At 42.4% G+C, this 23,599-nt stretch overlaps 1 protein-coding gene across 1 annotated transcript; it reads right to left on the reverse strand.

Annotated features, from left to right (window-relative positions):
* Nucleotides 1-1,118: 1,118 nt before the first annotated feature.
* LOC135526528 (SAM and SH3 domain-containing protein 3-like) lies at nucleotides 1,119-13,280 on the reverse strand. Its single transcript, XM_064954988.1, has 8 exons — nucleotides 13,075-13,280; nucleotides 10,375-10,464; nucleotides 8,369-8,503; nucleotides 6,118-6,256; nucleotides 5,658-5,815; nucleotides 3,206-3,424; nucleotides 2,780-2,924; nucleotides 1,119-2,005 (listed from the first exon to the last, which is right to left on the reverse strand). The coding sequence occupies exons 1-8, from the start codon at nucleotides 13,141-13,143 to the stop codon at nucleotides 1,761-1,763; spliced, it is 1,200 nt and encodes a 399-aa protein (XP_064811060.1). The 5' UTR covers nucleotides 13,144-13,280; the 3' UTR covers nucleotides 1,119-1,760.
* Nucleotides 13,281-23,599: the final 10,319 nt, after the last annotated feature.

Raw genomic sequence — 23,599 nt, forward strand, 5'->3', positions numbered from 1 at the left:
CACACTACTTCCATCCTACCTCCCTCCCTCCCCACTTTCTCCAACCTACATCCATGACCCTCTAACCAACCTTCCTCCACACTACCTCCAGCGTCAGGGTAGCCTAGTGGTTAGAGTTTTGGACTAGTAACCGGAAGGTTGCAAGTTCAAACCCCCGAGCTGACAAGGTACAAATCTGTCGTTCTGCCCCTGAACAGGCAGTTAACCCACTGTTCCTAGGCCGTCATTGAAAATAAGATTTTGTTCTTAACTGACTTGCCTGGTTAAATATAAAAAATAAAAAAACACCTCCAATCTACATCCATCACCCTCTTCCTCCCTGACCCTACATCGCTCCTTCCTCCCTGACCCTCCCTACTACATCGCTCCTTCCTCCCTGACCCTCCACACTACATCGCTCCTTCCTCCCTGACCCTCCACATTACCTCCAACCTTCCTCCCTGACCCTCCACACTACATCGCTCCTTCCTCCCTGACCCTCCACACTACATCGCTCCTTCCTCCCTGACCCTCCACACTACCTCCCAGTGAGCCTAGTCTTTACTGGACTCAACCCATTGACCTGACACTAAGCTCTGCCCACTATGCTTTTACCCAACCAGGAAATTCTCCGGACGACTTTCGAAGGTTGTCAAGAAGATCTGCTCACAATCAATTATTTGAATCAACTTCACTGGTCTAAAAATTTGAGCACAGTCAGAACGTGGATAAAATCAGGACACATGTTAGCACCAGGTATAAACGGCGCTATTAACAGTGCTCTCTGTGTGCAGTGGTAGGGTTCTATCCTATAGTGTCTCTTGTGTAATGCCCAGGTTAATTGACTATAAACTGTTTAATTTCAAATTGAATACAGAAAAGTCTACATAACAACTATGACAGACAATACAGATGTTAACACAAAATACAGAGGTAAAAAACTGATTTTTAACTAGGCAAGTCAATTAAGAACAAATTCTTATTTACAATGATGACCTACGCTGGGCCAGTTGTGCGCCGCCCTATGGGACTCCCAATCATGGCTGGATTCGAACTAGGGTGTCTGTAGTGTCTTAGACCACTGCGCCACTCAGTAGCCCTTTAGCTTTGGTGGTGTCAAATGTGTAAAAGTCCACATATTCATGGTTTTATTTCAGTTTATTTCCCAAATAACGGATGAAAAAACATGAATGCAAAAAAACATTACACATCAACACAATTAAAATGTTAAAAATTAACAGAGAACTTGACAGAATAAAGGATGTTTTTTTACGTTACAGAAAAATGGGAATATGAAATACGTGACCATATCAGGTCAGAAACACATTGAAGAATATTACAATTTGTATGTCCTCACTAAGGTCTTTAATATCCATGTCAGAACTAATAGGAGCCTGGAAAGATTACACGAAGGCTCAGAGTTTACACAAAATCCACTCAGGCCTGCTCAAATGACATGGTATCAGTGAAAAGGATGACACTTGCGCAATCAATTCATATTTACAGCTTGACCACACCAAGCTTTCAAAAGTCTTGTATTCTTCCAAAACACTTCCAATAGTTACTGGTGAAGTTCCGGCTGCTGCATTGTGACCTTTGTTTTAAAAGTGTGCAGGCCACAAATGAAGACACTCCCTCTCAATATATATGGCTTAATCCTGACTATCACTCTATCCTGATAGTTTGAATCAATCAACCAATTGTCGATGGCTTTTGATAAAATGTCCATCAGTACAGTCAACCAACCAAGGCTCATCAATTCCAGAGCCTCTCTTCCGTTTTCAGGTGACCACCACGTCCACTGTAAGCTCCTGCAGTTGCTCCTCAACAGAACTCAGCTGCCCCTCTTCAACCTGGTGCTGCTCTGGCTCCTGGTTAGACTTCTGCTCTGTACCTGGCTCTCCCTCTGGTTCATGGCGCCCGTTCTCCAGGTTTTCTGTGCTCTCGAAGCAGCCCGAGTCCCTGGGTACATCACCCTTCTCCTCAACGCCACTTACCTCCTCCTCTGGCTCAGACTCATCATCCGCTGAGAGGGACAAAGACAAGACAACCATCACCTCAAGTGTTGGTACAAATGCCATTATTTCAGTATGTGCCTCTAACGTTTTGACTTGACTTTTAAATTGCCTTTAAAAGTCAAGTGCAGAGCGGTCAGTGCAGTGTGGTTCGTTTGAATAGCGTATGTAATTAGAACAGGGAAGCATGTCGGAGCTGCTAGCCCCTCAGGCTAAGGGCCAACCAAGTGGTTATGTTCCAAGCAGAGGAAACAGCTAGAGAAAGGTGTTTAAATGAGGGCTAATGATCTGGCTGGAGGAAAGAGAGCTTCCATATCAAAAGTGTTTCTGAGGGCCAAATGGGGTTTCCTACAGGCCATTGAGCACAACGAGAAAATGTGAGCGGAATGTTGTACCATTACTGTACAGTGAGCCTCATAATATTAAGCTAATTAGCGAACAGTTTTCCCGGGAAAGGAGAGAAAGCTGGTGATAGCACTGTACAGAGAAAAGAGTACACTTCTAGGCCTTGCTGAAAATGTCCTGCATTACATTACATCTTGAAGTACCACATAAGAGGCTATGAGGGAGGCTCCCAAGTAGAAGGTAAATTGACTGTATATACAAATAAATATATACAATTTGCTGATTGATTTCAAGTACATTATTGCATCGAGTAGCTGCAGTAAATAATGGTATCTGTGTGTGGTGGGCCTCCTGTAGGTGTGTTTATGTGTGATCATAATGTGATCATGGGTCTCCTATAGTGCGAGTACGTTGTTATATGGAATGGATAGTGGACCTACATTCACGCAGCAGCTCAGTAGCAGTCAGGATCTTTGTACGTTGTTCAGCATCTGTGATGTTGAGCTCATTGAGGTGGGACTCCTTCAGTCCACTAAAGTCCTCCAGGCTCTGGAAGCCATGCATAGACAGCAAAGAGCCCAGCTCCTGAACAACAGGGATAAGCATCATATTAGCGTTAGCATTACACAAAATCCAAAAAGAAAGGTTAATTGACAGGGAATTATGAGTGCTTCGAATGAATTGCAATTATATGAGATGCGTGGTCAGGTATTTATCCAATTTCACTAAGGTCTTTATACAGCTCTCAGTGTTTAAACTCTTCCCAAATCATCTGATCCAAGTTAGTAATGATTGCTCTTCGATTGCGTTCTCTAAGCCACCTGTCTATTTGAATCTCTGAGATGAAGAGGATATGATTGTCTTACGATGAGACCGATCCTCTCCAGAACTTCCTCCAGGGTCTGGGGCTTGTCTTTGGCCATGGAGAGGCGGTTCTTGCCGGAGCACCTCTTCCTCATGGGCGGTGTGGTCTCGTCCGGTAGGATGTTGACGTAGATGAACTTAAAGGTGCCCACCTTGTTGTTGAGCTTCCCCGTCCATGTGCCCACCGGGTCTTTCTCAATTATCTGGATGATGTCACCTTTCTGCAGGAGAAACAGTGAATGATGACTACCTCCATCCAAACACGATCTGCAGTTACATAAACAGTGAATGATGACTACCTCCATCCAAACATGATCTGCAGTTACATAAACAGTGAATGATGACTACCTCCATCCAAACATGATCTGCATTGCAGTTACATAAACAGTGAATGATGACTACCTCCATCCAAACACGATCTGCAGTTACATAAACAGTGAATGATGACTACCTCCATCCAAACATGATCTGCAGTTACATAAACAGTGAATGATGACTACCTCCATCCAAACATGATCTGCATTGCAGTTACATAAACAGTGAATGATGACTACCTCCATCCAAACACGATCTGCAGTTACATAAACAGTGAATGATGACTACCTCCATCCAAACATGATCTGCATTGCAGTTGCATAAACAGTGAATGATGACTACCTCCATCCAAACACGATCTGCAGTTACATAAACAGTGAATGATGACTACCTCCATCCAAACATGATCTGGCACGACTCCAACACCATCATTAAGTTTGCAGGCGACACAACAGTGGTAGGCCTGATCACCGACAACGACGAGACAGCCTATAGGGAGGAGGTCAGAGACCTGGCTGGGTGGTGCCAGAATAACAACCTATCCCTCAACATAACCAAGACTAAGGAGATGATTGTGGACTACAGGAAAAGGAGGACCGAGCACGCCCCCATTCTCATCGACAGGGCTGTAGTGGAGCAGGTTGAGAGCTTCAAGTTCCTTGGTGTCCACATCAACAACAAACTAGAATGTTCCAGACACACCAAGACAGTCGTGAAGAGGGCACAACAAAGCCTATTCCCCCTCAGGAAACTAAAAAGATTTGGCATGGATCCTCAAAAGGTTCTACAGCTGCAACATCGAGAGCATCACTGACCGCAAAGCCCTACAGAGGGTAGTGCGTATGGGGCTCAGTACATCACAGGGGCTAAGCTGCCTGCCATCCAGGACCTCATCACCAGGTGGTGTCAGAAGAAGGCCCTAAAAATGATCAAATACCCCAACCACCCCAGTCATAGACTGTTTTCTCTACTACTGCATGGCTAGCAGTACCGGAGTGCCAAGTCTAGGACAAAAAGGCTTCTCAACAGTTTTTACCCCCAAGCCATAAGACTTCTGAACAGGTAATCAAATGGCTACCCGGACTATTTGCATTATGTGCCTCCCAACCACTCTTTTTATGCTGCTGCTACTCTCTGTTTTTCATATACAGTATGCACAGTCACTTTAACTATACATTCATGTACATCCAACCTCAATTGGGCCGACCAACCAGTGCTCCCGCACATTGGCTAACCAGGCTATCTGTATAGTGTCCCACCCACCAACACCCTCTTTTATGCTACTGCTACTCTGTTCATCATATATGCATAGTCACTTTAACCATATCTACATGTACATACTACCTCAATCAGCCCGACGAACCAGTGTCTGTATGTAGCCTCACTACTTTTATAGCCTGTATTTTTACTGTTGTTTTATTTCTTTACCTACCTATTGTTCACCTAATAACTTTTTTGCACTATTGGTTAGAGCCTGTAAGTAAGCATTTCACTGTAAGGTCTACACCTGTTGTATTCGGCACACGTGACAAATAAACTTTGATTTGATTTGAGTTACATGCTATAAGATCACATACATTTGTGGTATATGTCACTCTATACTTCACTGAGCTACTCTAATACTACTGTAATTGTACCCTACAAAGGGCAATGTCATTGGGATATTTTTTAGCCCAAAGGAAAGAGTGCCTCCTACTGACCCTCCAACACCACTTGCAGCTGCATCTGGTCTCCCATCTAGGGACTGACCAGGACCAACCCTGCTTAGCTTCAGAAGCAAGCCAGCAGTGGTATGCAGGGTGATATGCTGCTGGCAATACTACAGTAATTGTACACTTCATTGAGCTACTATAATACTACTGTAATTGTATTCTACACTGAGATTCTGCAATACTACTGTAATTATGTGATATGTCTAATCTGATCAGCGCTCTGTAAGATTGGTTCCTACAGAGAGTCAGCCATAGATAATGATTAAGGAACCATTATTTTATTTCACAATCAGTCAACAAGTTCCCTAGGGAGGGTCTTACTTGGTAGTCTGCCTGAACCAGTATAAATGCTGAGTGTACCTTCAGTCTGGTTAAACTAGTATAAATGCTGAGGCATACTTAAATCTGGTTAAACCAGTCTACTTACTTGGAGCTTGAGGGACTCAATGTCGTAGGGGCTGGGGATGAAGTCTGTGTGGACGCGGGCGCGACCACAGAAGGGGCCTGTGTAGGGAGGACTGGACTCCTCCAGCCTCATGCTGTCTCTCTGGCTGTAGCCACTGTCTAGGCTCTGGCGGTCCCCACCTGCAGCACACATAGACAGACAATCGCAGGCATTGTCAGCTTGTCTAACAGCCTTATAGTCCCATGAAGGGTTTCCCTGAAAATAAGAAGCTGAACTATACTCAAAACTTTTAGCCATACCATTCCAATATTCCCAAGCTTATGGCTGTGCCATGATTGGTAATGGGAGCGCCCAGCAACCCTGGACATGTCTATGATTAAAATTCAAAATTCATCTACTATGGGCTTCTGATTTGGTAGTGAGGGTTAGCTTTATGTACATGACTTGTTAGACAAGTTCAATAAAATATATTTTTGTTTACACCCAGAGAGCTGGCGAGAGAGGGGGCTGTAGATGGTGTCCTCTGAGCCTGTGGAGCACACGGAGGTCCTATTGCCTGCTGTCAAGTCTGGCATCCAGTCTGTGGTGGGGGACGGGGAGCCCTCCTCACCACTTTCCCCCTGTACATAGAGGATATTGATTAGTGTGCAACAACAGACAGTGCATTCAGGTCAACATTTGCCCTAACCACAGACATACTGTATATTCATTATACAATATACATATATATACACACACACACACACACACACACACACACATACATACATACATACATACATACATACATACATACATACATACATACATACACATATAGCCATAGAATTAGGCTGTAGTACATATACAGACAGCTTGACAACTGAGGGCCTTACATCAGAACAGTCTCCAAAGTAGACTGTGCTGTAGTGTGGCCTCATATGGTAGAACATCTTGAAGCTGTGAAAGTCTGAACCTTTTTGGGTGCTGTTTGAATGTGACCACGAGGGGGAGACATTGTCAACCCTTTGAAAATGTTCAGGAAAAGAGGTACTGATACATATACAGTGCGAATTCAGAAGTTTACATAGAGTTTAGCCAAGTACATTTAAACTCAGTTTCACAATTCCTGACATTTAATCCTAGTAAAAATGTCCTGTCTTAGGTCAGTTAGGATCACCACTTTATTTTAAGAATGTTAAATGTCAGATTAACAGTAGAGAATGGTTTTTCAGCAACTTTTTGCACCAAAGTATGTTCATCTCTAGGAGACAGAACGAGTCTCCTTCCTGAGCGGAATGATGGCTGTGTGGTCCCGTGGGGTTTATACTTGAGTACTATTGTTTGTACAGATGAACGTGGTACCTTCAGGCATTTAGAAATTGTTCCCAAGGATGCACCAGTCTTGTGGAGGTCTACAAAAAAAAATTCTGAGGTCTTGGCTGATTTCTTTTGATTTTCCCATGATGTCAAGCAAAGAGGCACGGAGTTTGAACGTAGGCATTGAATACATCCACAGATACACCTCCAATTGACTCAAATGATGTCAATTAGCCTATCAGAAGCTTCTAAAGCCATGACATCATTTTCTGGAATTTTCCAAGCTGTTTAAAGGCACAATCAACTTAGTGTATGTAAACTTCTGACCCACTGGAATTGTGATACAGTGAATTAGAAGTGAAATAATCTGTCTGTAAAAAAATTGTTGGAAAAATGACTTGTGTCATCCACAAAGTACATGTCCTAACCGACTTCCCAAAACTATAGTTTGTTAACAAGACATTTGTGGAGTGGTTGAAAAATGAGTTTTAATGACTCCAAACTAAGTGTATGTAAACTTCCGACTTCAACTGTGTGTGTGTGTGTGTGTGTATATATGTATGTGTGTATATATGTATGTGTGTATATATGTATGTGTGTATATATGTATGTGTATATATATATATATGTGTATATATATATATATATGTGTATATATATATATATATATATATATGTGTATATATATATATATGTGTATATATATATATATGTGTATATATATATATATGTGTATATATATATATATATGTGTATATATATATATATATGTGTATATATATATATATGTGTATATATATATATATGTATGTATACACACATACATACATACACACACACACACACACACAGTAAAACCCCAAACAGCATTGTTTGGGGTTTTCGGCTGGGTTTCTGTATAGCTCTTTGTGACATCGGCTGATGTTAAAAGGGCTTTATAAATCAATTTGATTGAAATTGGATTGATATGTAGATATATCCATGATCACTCAAATTAAGTGTCTGTCATTTTCAGGGTTAAACTGAATATCTATGCCTAAATTTGTGTTTTTTTATTTCACACATTTAAAACTATATTTGAATATAAGTTAATTGTGCAATCATACATTATGTTCATATTTACAATATAATTGTCATTTTTGTAGACAACAGGTCAGTTATGATGATATTTTTGTTAAGAAGACCTACCCACGATGTTAGGGTTGTGACTAGATTACTTTTCATAACAGGTGACCATTTTAGCTCACCCTAACCCTAACCCTTTTCCTAACCTAATCCTTGTAAAATACCACTTTAATTCTCCTAACCTGTTATGAAAAAGTTACTTCCGGTCATCGCTGTACTCCACCTACCTGATGTTAGCTTTGGAATATTCTTTGCTAAGACCAAACCAGATGTACTACATTACCCATAATACATCACCCTACACTTACCCCCTCTGCCAGAGCCTTCTGTACCCTCTTGGAGGTTTTACGGGTCATGGTGCGTGAGATGACGTTACGCCACGACTTCTTCCCCTGCTTACTGCCACTCTTCACTGCCTCCTCCTCAGACACATCCTCCGGCACCTAGAGGGTTACTTTTGGTTACCATTTCAACATCTACTTAAGTAAATTTTTGTAAGGTGGGGGTGATATGCACTGCTGTTATCTGTGTAGGATCACAAGAATTGTGAATTCTCAGACACAAATTAAGTGCACAGGGTCACCTAACTGTTTTTATTCACTAAAATTAAAGTTATCACAGTAACTTGGGTGGGGATGTGCTCTAGTGGTTCACACGCACGCATGCTGCGATTCACTCACTCACACACACACACACACACACACACACACACACACACAGATTGCAATGTGTGACGTGAATCGGTGATTGGGACACTGTCGGTGAAAGTGCTTCCAGTAAAGCTTGGCTGTGATGAAAGCTTGTGTGTGTCACTGGCAGCAGGCCAGAACATTTTGACCTGAAGGCACTGTCTTGGTGAGAGAACAGAACAGAGCAGAGTAGAACGGAGCAGAGTAGAACAGAGCAGAGTAGAACAGAGCAGAGTAGAACAGAGCAGAGTAGAACAGAGCAGAGTAGAACAGAGCAGAGTAGAACAGAGCAGAGTAGAACAGAGCAGAGTAGAACAGAGCAGAGTAGAACAGAGCAGAGTAGAACAGAGCAGAACAGAGCAGAGTAGAACAGAGTAGAGCAGAGCATAACAGAACAGAGGAGAGCGAAACAGAGTAGAACAGAGCAGAGCAGAGTAGAACAGAGCAAAACATAACAGAGCATGGTACAGTCAGCACCACAGAGAGTTATACTAATTCCTCCTCACAGGGCTACAATCAGACAGTACGGCTGTGTAGTTAACATGGAAGCCTTCAGCCCCAACTTCAGCATAACAGACCACATGTGCTGTAAAAAAATACTACAGATTTCTCACATACATAGAGCAAATAGAGACATACTCTCCCACGCTGGCATGCATTTGTACACACACACGAGCACATAAACACATACCGTACACACACTATACATGCTTGTGCACAGAAAGACAGGACTGGAACAAAATAATCCCTAAACAAAATCATAGGAGCAGCACGTGGGTCAATTGCTCATAATTAAACCATGTCCCTCACAGTTAATGGAACAGATAGGTTCTGGAGCTGTAGTGAATGGATCCCACTGTGAAGAACCAGACTGTCTCAAAGACAGCAGCCATAAATTCCCTGCTTGACTTCACAGAGAACATCCTGCTTGTTTATTTCAGTCCCGTCTCTCGACGTTTACACACAATTCTAAGCTTCATCCTCTGAACTTCCTCTCCTTGTCGAAAACTCCTTCTTAACTGCTGTCTCGGTCTTCTAACTTCCAGTCATACGGTTTGTAAAACTACAGTAGCAAAGTGACAGTGCTGTCTATTTCAGTTTGATGTTATTGTCATCAATGTGAAAGTGAGGAAGTACAGAACTTGGATATTGGTTGTTTGACAGGTCTTTGTTTTGGGCAATTTTGGGAAGCATAAACTGCAGACTTCCTTCATGGTTAATGATTCAAATACTTTCGTGAGTTTGCCCTTTGTGTTCATTAAATAGTGTGCAGTGAATGTGGGTATGGATGAAAGCAGTATGTCCCTCGTCGAGGAACAACCACTTTTAGAATTTCAGTAAACAGAGAGACTGAAACAAACTATGTATTTCCATAATCAATGGTTGGTATTAAACTGTTACATGATGGAACTGTGATTACGTTTGGCTGCTAAAGGAAGACAACAGAGGCTTTTGTTTGTAACAGAGGTAGTTTGGTGAACCATGCTCGTGTAATGAATAACCTTGTCTGAGCCCTGAAGAATTGCATTAGCTTCCCAAGGTAATGCCTATGCTTTAGCTCCGCGCGCTGACACAGCGTAGTGGAGACCCGAATTCAAAACCAGTCAGTCACACTGTAAACTTACTGTGTAGTCCAAATTGAACTCCTTGTCCAGCACTACAGGGGACTTGGGCTTCATGAAGTCCTTGAAGCTGCTGGACCTCTGCAGGGTGAGCTGTGGAGACAGAGAGAAATACACAGAGGACTCATGTAGAGGAGAGCCAGAGAAATACACAGAGGACTCATGTAGAGGAGAGCCAGAGAAATACACAGAGGACTCATGTAGAGGAGAGCCAGAGAAATACACAGAGGACTCATGTAGAGGTGAGCAGAAAAATACACAGAGGACTCATGTAGAGGAGACCAGAAAAATACACAGAGGACTCATGTAGAGGAGAGCCAGAGAAATACACAGAGGACTCATGTAGAGGAGAGCCAGAGAAATACACAGAGGACTCATGTAGAGGAGACCCAGAGAAATACACAGAGGACTCATGTAGAGGACCCCAGAGAAACACATTTGAGTCATAACAAAAGACCCTCTCAACATACAGGTCACGTCTTAAAGTCTTAAGCCTATAACATTTAATCAAAGATATTTAGGCACCCAGAGAGTTATTCTAGTAAACTTCACAGAGACAGTTGGGATAAGAGGCAATGAGCCAGGAGAAGATGGAACATCGGCATGATGTCTAAAATACAGAGCCAAAATGTCACTGTGACCTGGGTTACTGTCACCGCTCTCTGGGGATTTAGGCCTTGTTGCCGTTTAGGCCTGTGTTACAGTTTAGGCTTCTTTGGAGGTTTAGGCCTGGGTGACTGCTTAGGCCTACTGTCAACCACTTACAGTAGTGACAATATTTTAAATATTTTACATTTTTGCAGCAACAACACAAACTCTGTATCATCAGGTTTATTAAATGAGAACTTAACAAAAACCTTTCCTCTTATATTATGTAGAGCCTAGATCCAGCTAAATATATCTGACCATTAGTCCTCAAAACATTTGAAACAGTTGTGTGCAGAGAGAGAGAGAGAGAGAGAGACAGACAAAAGTCTAGTCTATTGTTTGTGTCCTGAGATAGCACCTATCACACTGATGTTTCACTGTACCTGGTATCATGTCCTTATCTGTAGAGATTCACAGAATACATCTCTACATCAGACAGCCTTAGTCATAATGCTAGCTCAGCTGGTCGTCATGTGATATGTAGTTATATATTACGGGATATGTAGAATGACCCACTGCTTACGCAGATATAAAGAGCCTAGACACAGATCGATAACATTATGGAATACTGTTCCCAAATGATCAAACAACCCTTATATGGCAAAGATAAAAGCTGAGGTCAGGTATATTGTGTTGAGGCCTAGTCTGTGTTGGAGCCTAGTCTGTGTTGGAGCCTAGTCTGCTTTTATTTGCTCTATGCCTCTAATCTCTACAATGCATTTCAACAAACCTCTTCTTTTGCCTTTACATCTCTGATTCTACACTTCAGTTATGAATTTTAAATATTCCCAACTGTATACTCCAACTTGGAGTAATTACACATATGATTTGGTCTCAATTTGATACTGTACTTGTTGCTGTCTAACATTTTTCATTGTTGCAGTTCCCTATAGAGATATGCAGCCATTACTTTCCACATGAGGCCATGGCCTATCTTCACCTCTCCTTCTTGCCCCTAGTTAAAACCCACAGGAAGTGGGTACATGTTGGCCAACTGTTGGCAGCTAATCGCTGTAGATGTCTAGACAGCCTTGGTGGCTGTGAGAAGACTACATACTAATCAAACCACTGAACCAAAGGAGGGGGAACAACCACTCAGAGAAGAGAGTTTTAAGTTTAAAATGATAGGCATTAGTATAATCTAATATCCATTAGGTGATCTTGCTGAGGAGCAAATCATTTGCCTTCTCAGGCCTCAAAACACACTGAAGCCCATGTTTCAGGTACATTGACTCTACAGTGTCTCTGCCCCTGAGTCTATACAGTTGACCTTTCTCATCCAGGACTGATTATAATCGCAAACTATCACATGTGGTGGTGAGGAGGAGCAATGGCATTAAGGTAATGAGGTGTGTTATAATGAAACCTGGATAGGAGCGTGGAACACGGGTTGCAGATGGAAAACAAGGGCACTGGTTAAGCGTAGGAGGTTAGCTGTTACCCAACCAAGCCAGTAGAGCTTTAGAGCATGAAGCCACGAAACTCTGACTCAAACTGAACTTAGCGTTTATGTCCAAGGCCAACAGCAATGAATCATACAGCAATATTAGAGAGGAACTAACGTATTGTGCCATGAGAAGCATTATTTCATGTTTTTAACCCTGACAACCAAGGCTTCAATCTATTTCAGTTCTACGTTTTAGAATGTTTTTTCAGGTCACCACAAAGGTTTCTTCCTCTATGCCTGTGTAGAACATCCTGTCAGTCTTTGCAGCCCATATAGGCAATAGGCTAAGAGGTGTATGTCAATGTTGGGGTTAGTCCAGTATAATGTGATGAACCAGAGAAAGTAGCACTCTTCTAAATTACTCTCCACACCGTGTTCATTCATCAGCAAGATGGACACTTTGCGTTGTTCTATCTTGTTCTATCACATATTTTCACACAATGTACTTATTTCACTTGTTCACTTCTCATTTGGACAAATAAATAGGCCAATGCATTTTCAATAGACATCTGAGTCCAAAGCCCTTTTTGCAGTGTGCACACAGCCCTTCTCCTCTTGTCATTGCACATCGTATCATCATCACTCACAGACAACCCAAACCTCCTCACCTTCTTCTTCTGCACCTTCTCCAGCACCTGCTCCTTCTCTGAGGCGTTGGAAGGTTTTCGCCGTAACATTGTTCCTCTATGGTTCCTCCTGCAATTATTTGTGGTCAAAAGTGGAGAGACGGGTACCAATGCAGACTTCAGCGGCTCCTATCACTCTGTTGTCCCTGCTAGAGGACAAAAAAGTAGAGACAAAAAGAGTGACTTCCTGTTTGACAGAGTGGAGCCAGAGACTGAGAGGAAGTCACATGACCACACAGGAAATGGAGAAGCAGACTTCTGTAGGCACTTTGGTTTGAGTTTGCCAGAGAAACTCAACTTTGCTTGTATTTTTATTTTCTTTCTTTTTCTTTTCTGAATAACTTTCTGTCCTAGGATTTTTGGTTCTACACCGCTGGTGAAAGAGATGATTCATCTCTAGGTTCACAAAGAGTAATGGTTGATCTAATCTAATTTCTCTAACACAGTGGATAATTAATATAAAACAGAGATTACAATTATTTCCAAAAACATTTTCTTGTAAAGATGCATGTCCCGTTGTGACAAAAATGCAGAACTAGTGATTGCCTTCCTCTCATGCTGGTCTATATTTGCCTATTACAAAACGAGAAAAAAATCCCATTTATCAGAGTGGGAGAAATGAATCATCTTCGCATGTTCTGCCAGTCACATTCTGTTAAAAGTCTCTAAAGAACACATCCCTGGGTCACTCCTCTATTCAGTTCGCAGCAGAAGGTCACTGGAACGGACTGCAAAAAACATTCAAACTGGACAGTTTTATCTCCATCAATACATTCGGAATAAATCACGGACACTCATATCACACGTGTATATACTGTAATTTATACCATCTAATGCACCTTGCCTCTGCCGCTCGGCCATCGCTCATCCATATATTTATATGTACATATTCTCATTCGGTAGTTGTTGGGCAATTGTTAGATTACTTGTTAGATATGTGTGTATTAGGTAGTTGTTGAGAATTGTTAGATTACTTGTCAGATATTACTGCACTGTTGGAACTAGAAGCACAAGCATTTTGCTACACTCCCATTAACATCTGCTAACCTTGTGTATGTGACCAATAAAATGGTATTTTATTTTATTTGATCATCAATTAAATTGTGAGTTTTAATACTTGGTTCCAAATAATTTGCAGTCAATGATTGCCTGAAGTCTGGAACCAATAGACATCACCAGATGCTGAGATTCTTCCCTGGTGATGCTCTGCCAGGCCATTACTGCAGCGGTCTTCAGTTCCTGCTTGTTCTTGAGGCGTTTTGCCTTCAGCAAGTTAAATGCACCCTCAATTGTATTCACGTCAGGTGATTGACTTGGCCATTGCAGAACATTCCACTTCTTTACCTTAAACAAGTATTGGGTTGCTTTCACAGTATGCATCCGGTCACTGTCCATCTGCACTGTGAAGGGCCGTCCAATGACTTTTGAAGCATTTGGCTGAATCTGAGCAGATAATATAGCCCTAAACACTTCAGAATTTATCCTGCTGCTTTGTCAGCAGTCACAGCATCAATGAATACCAGTTCCATTGGCAGCCATACATGCCCACAACATAACACTACCTCCACCATGCTTCACAGATGAGGTGATATGCTTTAGATCATGAGCAGTTCCTTCCCTTCTCCATACTCTTCTCTTCCCATCATTCTGGTACAAGTTGATCTTTGTCTCATCTGTCCATAGGATGTTGTTGCAGAACTGTAGACTTTTTTAGATGTTTTTTTGGCAAAGTATAATCTGTTCTTCCTGTTTTTGAGGCTTACATCTTGTGGTAAACCCTCTGTATTTACTCTGGGGAAGTCTTCTCTTGATTGTTGACTTTGACACAGATACACCTAAACTCACCTCTTTCAGGACCCTGTCTTTCAAAGATAATTTGTAAAAATCCAAATAACTTCACAGATCTTCATTGTGAAGGGTTTCAACACTGTTTCCCATGCTTGTTCAATGAACCATAAACAATTAATGAACATGCACCTGTGGAACGGTCATTAAGACACTAACAGCTTACAGACGGTAGGCAATTAAGGTCACAGTTATGAAAACTTAGGACACTAAATAGGCCTTTCTACTGACTCTGAAAAACACCAAAGGAAAGATGCCCAGGGTCCCTGCTCATCTGCGTAAACGTGCCTTAGGCATGCTGCGAGGAGGCATGAGGACTGCAGATGTGGCCAGGGCAATAAATTGCAATGTCTGTACTGTGAGACGTCTAAGACAGCACTACAGGGAGACAAGACGGGCAGCTGATCTCGCAGTGGCAGACCACGTGTAACAACACCTGCACAGGATCGGTACATCCGAACATCACTCCTGTGGGACAGGTACAACAACTGCCCCAGTTACACCAGGAACACACAATCCCTCCATCAATGCTCAGACTGTCCACAATAGGCTGAGAGAGGCTGGACTGAGGGCTTGTAGGCCTGTTGTAAGGCAGGTCCTCACCAGACATCACCGGCAACAACGTTGCCTATGGGCACAAACCCACCATCGATGGACCCGACAGGACTGGCAAAAAAATGCTCTTCACTGACGAGTTGCTTTTTTGTCTCACCAGGGGTGATGGTCGGATTTGCGTGTATCGTCGAAGGAATGAGCGTTACATAGAGGCCTGTACTCTTGTGTGGGATCCATTTGGAGGTGGAGCGTCCGTCATGGTCTGAGGCGATGTGTCACAGCATCATCGGGCTGAGCTTGTTGTCATTGCAGGCAACCTCAACGCTGTGCGTTACAGGGAAGACATCCTCCTCCCTCATGTGGTACCCTTCCTGCAGGCTCATCCTGACATTACCCTCCAGCATGACAATGCCACCAGCCATACTGCTCGTTCTGTGCGTGATTTCCTGCAAGACAGGAATGTCAGTGGTCTACCATGGTCAGCGGAGAGCCCGGATCTCAATCCCATTGTGCACGTCTGGTACCTGTTGGATCGGAGGGTGAGGGCTAGGGCCATTCCCACCAGAAATGTCCGGGAACTTGCAGGTGCCTTGGTGGAAGAGTGGGGTAACATCTCACAGCAAGAACTGGCTAATCTGGTGCAGCCCATGAGTAGAAGCACTGCAATACTTAATGCAGCTGGTGGCCACACCAGATACTGACTGTTACTTTTGATTTTGATCTCACCCCTTTGTTCAGGGACACATTATTCCATTTCTGTTAGTCACATGTCTGTGGAACTTGTTCAGTTTATGTCACAGTTGTTTAATTTTGTTATGTTCTTACAAATATTTACACATGTTAAGTTTGCTGAAAATAAACGCAGTTGACAGTGAGAGGACGTTTCTTTTATTGCTGAGTTTACTTGGACTTCATATTGAGGGTTAACAGCAACAGATTACAAATGAAAATGCCACACTTGAAATCAACTCTAGACCTTTTATCTGCTTACTTGTAAATTAATTTATTAAGTGATAATGCCGAGAAGCCGGTGTCTGTTGGATATATTGGGGTGTTGTTAAACCGTGTCAACATATCTATCAGACACCGACTTCGAGGACATTATCACTTTTATACAACAGGTTACCAACATAATCAAATAATGATCAACATATTTTCATATTTTTTTTTATTTTGGTTAATTTATTGGTACTATGTCATCATTACACAAGATATAGCCCCGACACAAATCTAGGGATGCTAGAGACGTTCTTTTTGTTCCGTATCCATGGATGCGACCCAGTCGTTCATTCTACATGTTCCATTGACATACTCACTGGCAATGTTCTTATCCCTTGCTTGCTAGCTTTCCAACTATGGCTAATTTACAGTCACATTCCAAAAGCCAGAATAACAGCAAAGTAGCTTCATCTACATAAACTGGTTTCTAGGTAAGATGTATTTGGATACATCCAACAACATACAATGTGCTCTCGTCAGGACACTGTTCAGACAAAACAAACACAATCAATGACGTTCATTTCAGCTGATTTTTATACATGAAACCACACATTTTCTTCGTTATCTACCACAGCTGACTTAAGTGATAATGCCCGAGAAGCCAGTGTTTGTTAGATATATTGGCACGGGTGTGTCCAGATGATTTTGTGTGGCCTCGTTATATGCGAGAGTGGCGTATCTGAGAGAGAATGCGTTGTTCGAATATTGTTTTCCAGTAGCCTAATTACGAGTGCAACTTCGAAATAACACAAACAGGCTGTGAACAATATACCTTAGGCCGTTCTCATCTGTTTTTATGAGGAATGAGTTGGGCTTTAGTTGTCTGTTCCACTCTTTTCCTCTTCGACCCAGATGTTACTGGAGGTAGAACCACACTTTCTGGACCAGAACCCCCTTGGTTTACCGGGATTCAGAGCCTAGTTTTGGAGCTGGGCCATGTCCTTATCGGGGATGGGAAGGTGGCTGTTAGTGATACTTTTTCCTTGCCGCCTTAGCTGTTTGATGTTGCCCAGAAATACATGATTTGAGGTGGTAAATTCAGTGTTCTTCATATGGCACCAGCTGCGACCGATGGGTGGGTCATATAGCAACCGGTTGAGCCCACTACGGAGTGCCAGGTAGCTTGTGCAGTATGTCTCCCCCTTCCCATTTGGCACATTTCCATAAAAATGTCAAGAAGGATGATAAACGTCCTTAGTGACAGTTATGAAGTTGACATGTTTTTATTCTCTGCTAGCCAGCCCAGTTTGTATTCTTAACTGGATTGTTTTCTTTCTTCGTGTTTTTGCTTCTTTAGGCCTTTCAACGCAGTATCATCCCAATCTGCATGCCTGGGTATTATTGCTCTCTCCTTTCCCCACTCATCCATAGTCATGCCGCCGAAAAGATCAAAAGAAATGTTCCACTCATCCATTTTAGTTTTCACCCTAACATACAGTACTGTCCAGGAGTAACACCCTACCCTAACATACAGTACTGTCCAGGAGTAAAACCCTACCCTAACATACAGTACTGTCCAGGAGTAACACCCTACCCTAACATACAGTACTGTCCAGGAGTAACACCCTACCCTAACATACAGTACTGTCCAGGAGTAACACCCTACCCTAACATACAGTACTGTCCAGGAGTAACACCCTACCCTAACATACAGTACTGTCCAGGAGTAACACCCTACCCTAACATACAGTACTGTCCAGGAGTAACACCCTACCCTAACATACAGTACTGTCCAGGAGTAACACCCTACCCTAACATACAGTACTGTCCAGGAGTAACACCCTACCCTAACATACAGTACTGTCCAGGAGTAACACCCTACCCTAACATACAGTACTGTCCAGGAGTAACACCCTACCCTAACATACAGTACTGTCCAGGAGTAACACCCTACCCTAACATACAGTACTGTCCAGGAGTAACACCCTACCCTAACATACAGTACTGTCCAGGAGTAACACCCTACCCTAACATACAATACTGTCCAGGAGTAAAATCCTACCCTAACATACAGTACTGTCCAGGAGTAACACCCTACCTTAACATACAGTACTGTCCAGGAGTAAAACCCTACCCTACAGTCCTGAAAACAGTACTGTCCAGGAGTAATACCCTACCCTAACATACAGTACTGTCCAGGAGTAACACCCTACCCTAACATACAGTACTGTCCAGGAGTAACACCCTACCCTAACATACAGTACTGTCCAGGAGTAACACCCTACCCTAACATACAGTACTGTCCAGAGTAAAACCCTACCCTAACATACAGTACTGTCCAGGAGTAACACCCTACCCTAACATACAGTACTGTCCAGGAGTAACACCCTACCCTAACATACAGTACTGTCCAGGAGTAAAACCCTACCCTAACATACAGTACTGTCCAGGAGTAAAACCCTACCCTAACATACAGTACTGTCCAGGAGTAACACCCTACCCTAACATACAGTACTGTCCAGGAGTAACACCCTACCCTAACATACAGTACTGTCCAGGAGTAAAACCCTACCCTAACATACAGTACTGTCCAGGAGTAACACCCTACCCTAACATACAGTACTGTCCAGGAGTAACACCCTACCCTAACATACAGTACTGTCCAGGAGTAACACCCTACCCTAACATACAGTACTGTCCAGGAGTAACACCCTACCCTAACATACAGTACTGTCCAGGAGTAACACCCTACCCTAACATACAGTACTGTCCAGGAGTAACACCCTACCCTAACATACAGTACTGTCCAGGAGTAACACCCTACCCTAACATACAGTACTGTCCAGGAGTAACACCCTACCCTAACATACAGTACTGTCCAGGAGTAACACCCTACCCTAACATGCAGTACTGTTTAGGAGTTAAACCCCATTCTGTCTTGAAAGCTGCCACCCATTTTAACTCCTATCTACCACCATCATTAGAGTGTTGAAAGTGATATCCACTTGTTGGACAACACTGTTACAATGACTACATCTACCGTACTTAATTGGACAGTTTTGTCATCCCAATCTCTGGCCAGAAGATGAGTAGTGTTGATATAGAGGTGCTGGTTGAGGTTGTGTTGATATATATATATATTTTTGTTTGTTGTCATGTTATCAGACATTCTAATCCAGAGCAACTTAGAGTAGTGAGTGCAGACATGTTTAAGTACTGGTCCCACGTGGGAATCAAACCCTGGCGTTGAATGCACCATGCTCTACCAACTGAGCCACACAGGAGAGGTGATGGTTAGGAGTTCAAGCACTGAGTCAGCTTTACAAAAACACCCACAGTATTTCTGTCAAAGCAGACCTGAACCCTGGATGTGAAAGCCTTCACGAGATGACACATTTAGAAACTGAAGCCGCTGGGCTGGTGCAAATCCCTGCAACAGCAGAATCACGCAGCCTGCTCGACCAGAAACACATCCATTTTGATCCTTGATGAGGTATACAATGTGACTGCTCTGTAAGGAGCGAGGTCTGTCAAATCATGGCCATCCATTTAAGTTGCAGGATCAGTTGTCCTTAACCACGGATACAGGGTTAGGTATTTATCCCATAATGGTTAAGGTTAGGATTGAAGGACAGGGTAATATGGTCCTAAATCAATGTTCAAGGACATCTTCCTTGAACCAATAACAACCCAATAAACAACCGATGGAGGATAAAGAAAATGTGTATACATTTGCGTGTGTACCTTGCATGTTGGACAAAACCACCATTAGGATGCCTACCAAGTGGAATTAGACAAAACAGGAAGTCGACGTGTGTTACATGTAGCCTGTTAATTTGGGGGGTTGGTAATGTATGCTGTTATTTTGGAGGGTTGGTGATGTAGCCTGTTATTTTGGAGGGTTGGTAAACCACATGACAAGAGAATGCCCCCGTTTCGTTCTCTTCATTCGAATGGAAGGTTGCCAAAATGTTTGTGTGTTTGTACAAAAGTTTGAGGAACAAAAGGATAAATAAACAATATTCAGCATAATATATACTGGTTTAATAGAAAGAACAAACAGTAGCTATTCAAGAGGATGCACAGTATAACTATACTCTTCATTTTGGGACATTGGCACTATGTGACAGTACATTCACTATAACTATATTCAGGCCCTTTGCTCACACAGATACAATTAGCTCATATTTTCAACATCAATTAGTCATTGCATTGTTCCTCTTTCTCCAGTGGCCTCTAGCAACAGACCCAACCACTTGAAACACACAGAGTGTTAATGGGACAGTGTCATCTAACAACAACAATGGAAGCCCCTGAACAACAGAGCAAAGCCATCTTTCTCTTCGTGTGAAAACATTTTTTATTTTTTTTGCACATCAAAGAAAAGCATGCAACAGGGCGTCTCAGAAAAACCCACAATCACAATTTCCTGCAGCTCTGACAGATCTGTTGTCATGCAATGGCCCCCGTCTTGCTGGCAGTAGTCCTTCACATGGCACAGCTCGACGAACCTCTCGAGCTTGGGGGTTACTCATATCAGACAGTGACAGTGGCTGCTTTTAGAGACACCGATTAACACTCAATGTGTGATGATGAACCCCATTATCTGTCCCTTACAAAGTGCTAACAGGCACAGATTACACTACAACATTCCCCTTGTCATCATGGCCATCTTGTGCTATATTGAGTTTGTTTGGTTCAACTTTTTCTTCAGGGACAAAGTATGTTTGATATGCAATCAAAGCAAACACAGAGAGTAAGTAGTGGACAACATGCTGTTTAACAAATGGTAATCATAAGTATTAAAATTGTTCTTAATTAATAAACTACAAATCCATTTACACTGACTACAGGCAAGGAGACCTGCCATGGAAGCAGCCATCTCCACCTGCTTCCATGGCAGGGTCTTGTCCCCTGCCATTACCTCCCAGGTCCAGGATGTCCTCCACTCCTCTTTCTCCCAGGTCCAAGATGTCCACTGCTTTTTAGCACGCTGCTTGGTCCTTTCTTGGTGGGTTGTTTTGTCATGGTCGTCATAATGAGGAGACCAAGGCGCAGCGTGGTAAGCGAACATAACGCTTTAATAAAAGAGAGAATACTGAACAGAACTAAACAAAACTAACCATGAAGCAATATGGCCAGTGCAGAACAGGCAACTAAACATAGAATAACAACCCACAAAAGACCAAGGAATATGGCTACTTAAATATGATCCCCAATCAGAGACAACGATAAACAGCTGTCTCTAATTGGGAACATATTCAGTCCACTACATTTACCTAGACAATCCCAAAACCTCATAGATATACAAAAAACACACATACCACCCTCGTCACACCCTGACCTAACCAAAATAATAAAGAAAACAAGGATAACTAAGGTCAGGGCGTGACAGTACCTGTACACAGTCAATCTGTAAATAGCACACCCGACCCGAATAGCATACCTCATCCCCATATTATTACTTTGCGTCTTGCTCTTTTGCGCCCCAGTGTCTCTACTTGCATATCATCATCTGCACATCTATCACTCCAGTATTAATGCTAAATTGTCATTATTTTTGCCTCTAGGGCCTATTTATTTGCCTCCTCCCTACCCTTCTACATTTGCACACACTGTACATAGATTGTTAAAATTTTATTTCCTTTTGTGTTATTGACTGTACGTTTGTTTATATGTAACTCTGTGTTGTTGCTTTGTCACAGTTTAAAAAATAAAAATAAAATAATAATAATAATAATACTACATTCCACGTCACATGTAACATACACAGAAGCAGTATTTCTGTAGGTCATATGTTTTTTACAGTAGACATATGGTTTTTACAGTAGACATATGGTTTTTACAGTAGACATGGTTTTTACAGTAGACGCATTACAAAGGGAAGCACGGCTGAACATGCAGTAAACATTAGTAGATTACAGATTCGATTACAGGTACAAAATGAAATTGCTAGCTTTGTTTTCTCTGAAACAAATGGAAAGTAATATCACTGCTGATGAAGTTAAAACATGGTTTCTCAGGAAAACTTGAAAGCTGCCTGTAAACTCTGAGGGGGATTTTCTGAGGAAATAATCTCAACCTGTAAATCTGAAATACTTATGTGTATTTACCCCATGCTCTCATAGCTACTAGCTAGATGTCGCAGACAACTAAACCCTTCAATGTTTATTAACCTTCAGTCATTAGAGCTACATGCTATAATACAGTCCTAATAATGACCCAATGTGCATCACAGAGATTCTATCAAATTACACACACACACAGTAATTCCACTGACCCAGTTTCCATGGACTCCTTTCTGACATTTTGCAATTGGGATTCTACACCATAAATGTACTGTAATAAAGGAAATTAATTTAAATGAAATATGTACATCTGTAATGGGCATCATGTCAGTGTTATTGCAGATGTTCATTAAGCTGACACGAGCTGTGATGACAGGTGCAGATGTTTTATCATGATTGATGATGATGTCTCGATGATATCTGCTGTCATTAGAGTAAGAAGACATCATGACAGAGGGTACAAGTGAAGTGTCACCACACCATGTGCTTCTTACCAGTTGCGGCTCATGAGGGAGGTGTCAATCCCCTCCCTGTCATACGAGACTAATGACACGGTGTCAAAGGTGAGGTAATTATGGCCATATTGCAGGAGACAAATACAAAGGGCAGAAAGTCAAATCAAATGTATTTATATAGCCCTTCGTACATCACCTGATATCTCAAAGTGCTGTACAGAAACCCAGCCTAAAACCCCAAACAGCAAGCAATGCAGGTGTAGAAGCACGGTGGCTAGGAAAAACTCCCTAGAAAGGCCAAAACCTAGGAAGAAACCTAGAGAGGAACCAGGCTATGTGGGGTGGCCAGTCCTCTTCTGGCTGTGCCGGGTGGAGATTATAACAGAACATGGCCAAGATGTTCAAATGTTCATAAATGACCAGCATGGTCGAATAATAATAAGGCAGAACAGTTGAATCTGGAGCAGCAGCACGGTCAGGTGGCCTGGCGACAGCAAGGAGTCATCATGTCAGGTAGTCCTGGGGCATGGTCCTAGGGTTCAGGTCCTCCGAGAGAGAGAAAGAAAGAGAGAAGGAGAGAATTAGAGAACGCACACTTAGATTCACACAGGACAACGAATAGGACAGAAGTTCTCCAGATATAAC

This window comes from Oncorhynchus masou, chromosome 32 (assembly GCF_036934945.1).
Source record: "Oncorhynchus masou masou isolate Uvic2021 chromosome 32, UVic_Omas_1.1, whole genome shotgun sequence".
NCBI classification, from domain to species: domain Eukaryota; kingdom Metazoa; phylum Chordata; class Actinopteri; order Salmoniformes; family Salmonidae; genus Oncorhynchus; species Oncorhynchus masou.

What these genes read in the sequence shown, in the direction of transcription:
- LOC135526528 (XM_064954988.1), bottom strand. Translation starts at nt 13,143, where the DNA reads ATGTTACGGCGAAAACCTTCCAACGCCTCAGAGAAGGAGCAGGTGCTG. An exon ending in AGAAGGTGCAGAAGAAGAAG is followed by an intron (nt 10,465 to 13,074) that starts GTGAGGAGGTTT and finishes CTGTCTCCACAG; the next exon opens with CTCACCCTGCAGAGGTCCAG. An exon ending in TACTGAGCTGCTGCGTGAAT is followed by an intron (nt 2,006 to 2,779) that starts GTAGGTCCACTA and finishes TGTCCCTCTCAG; the next exon opens with CGGATGATGAGTCTGAGCCA.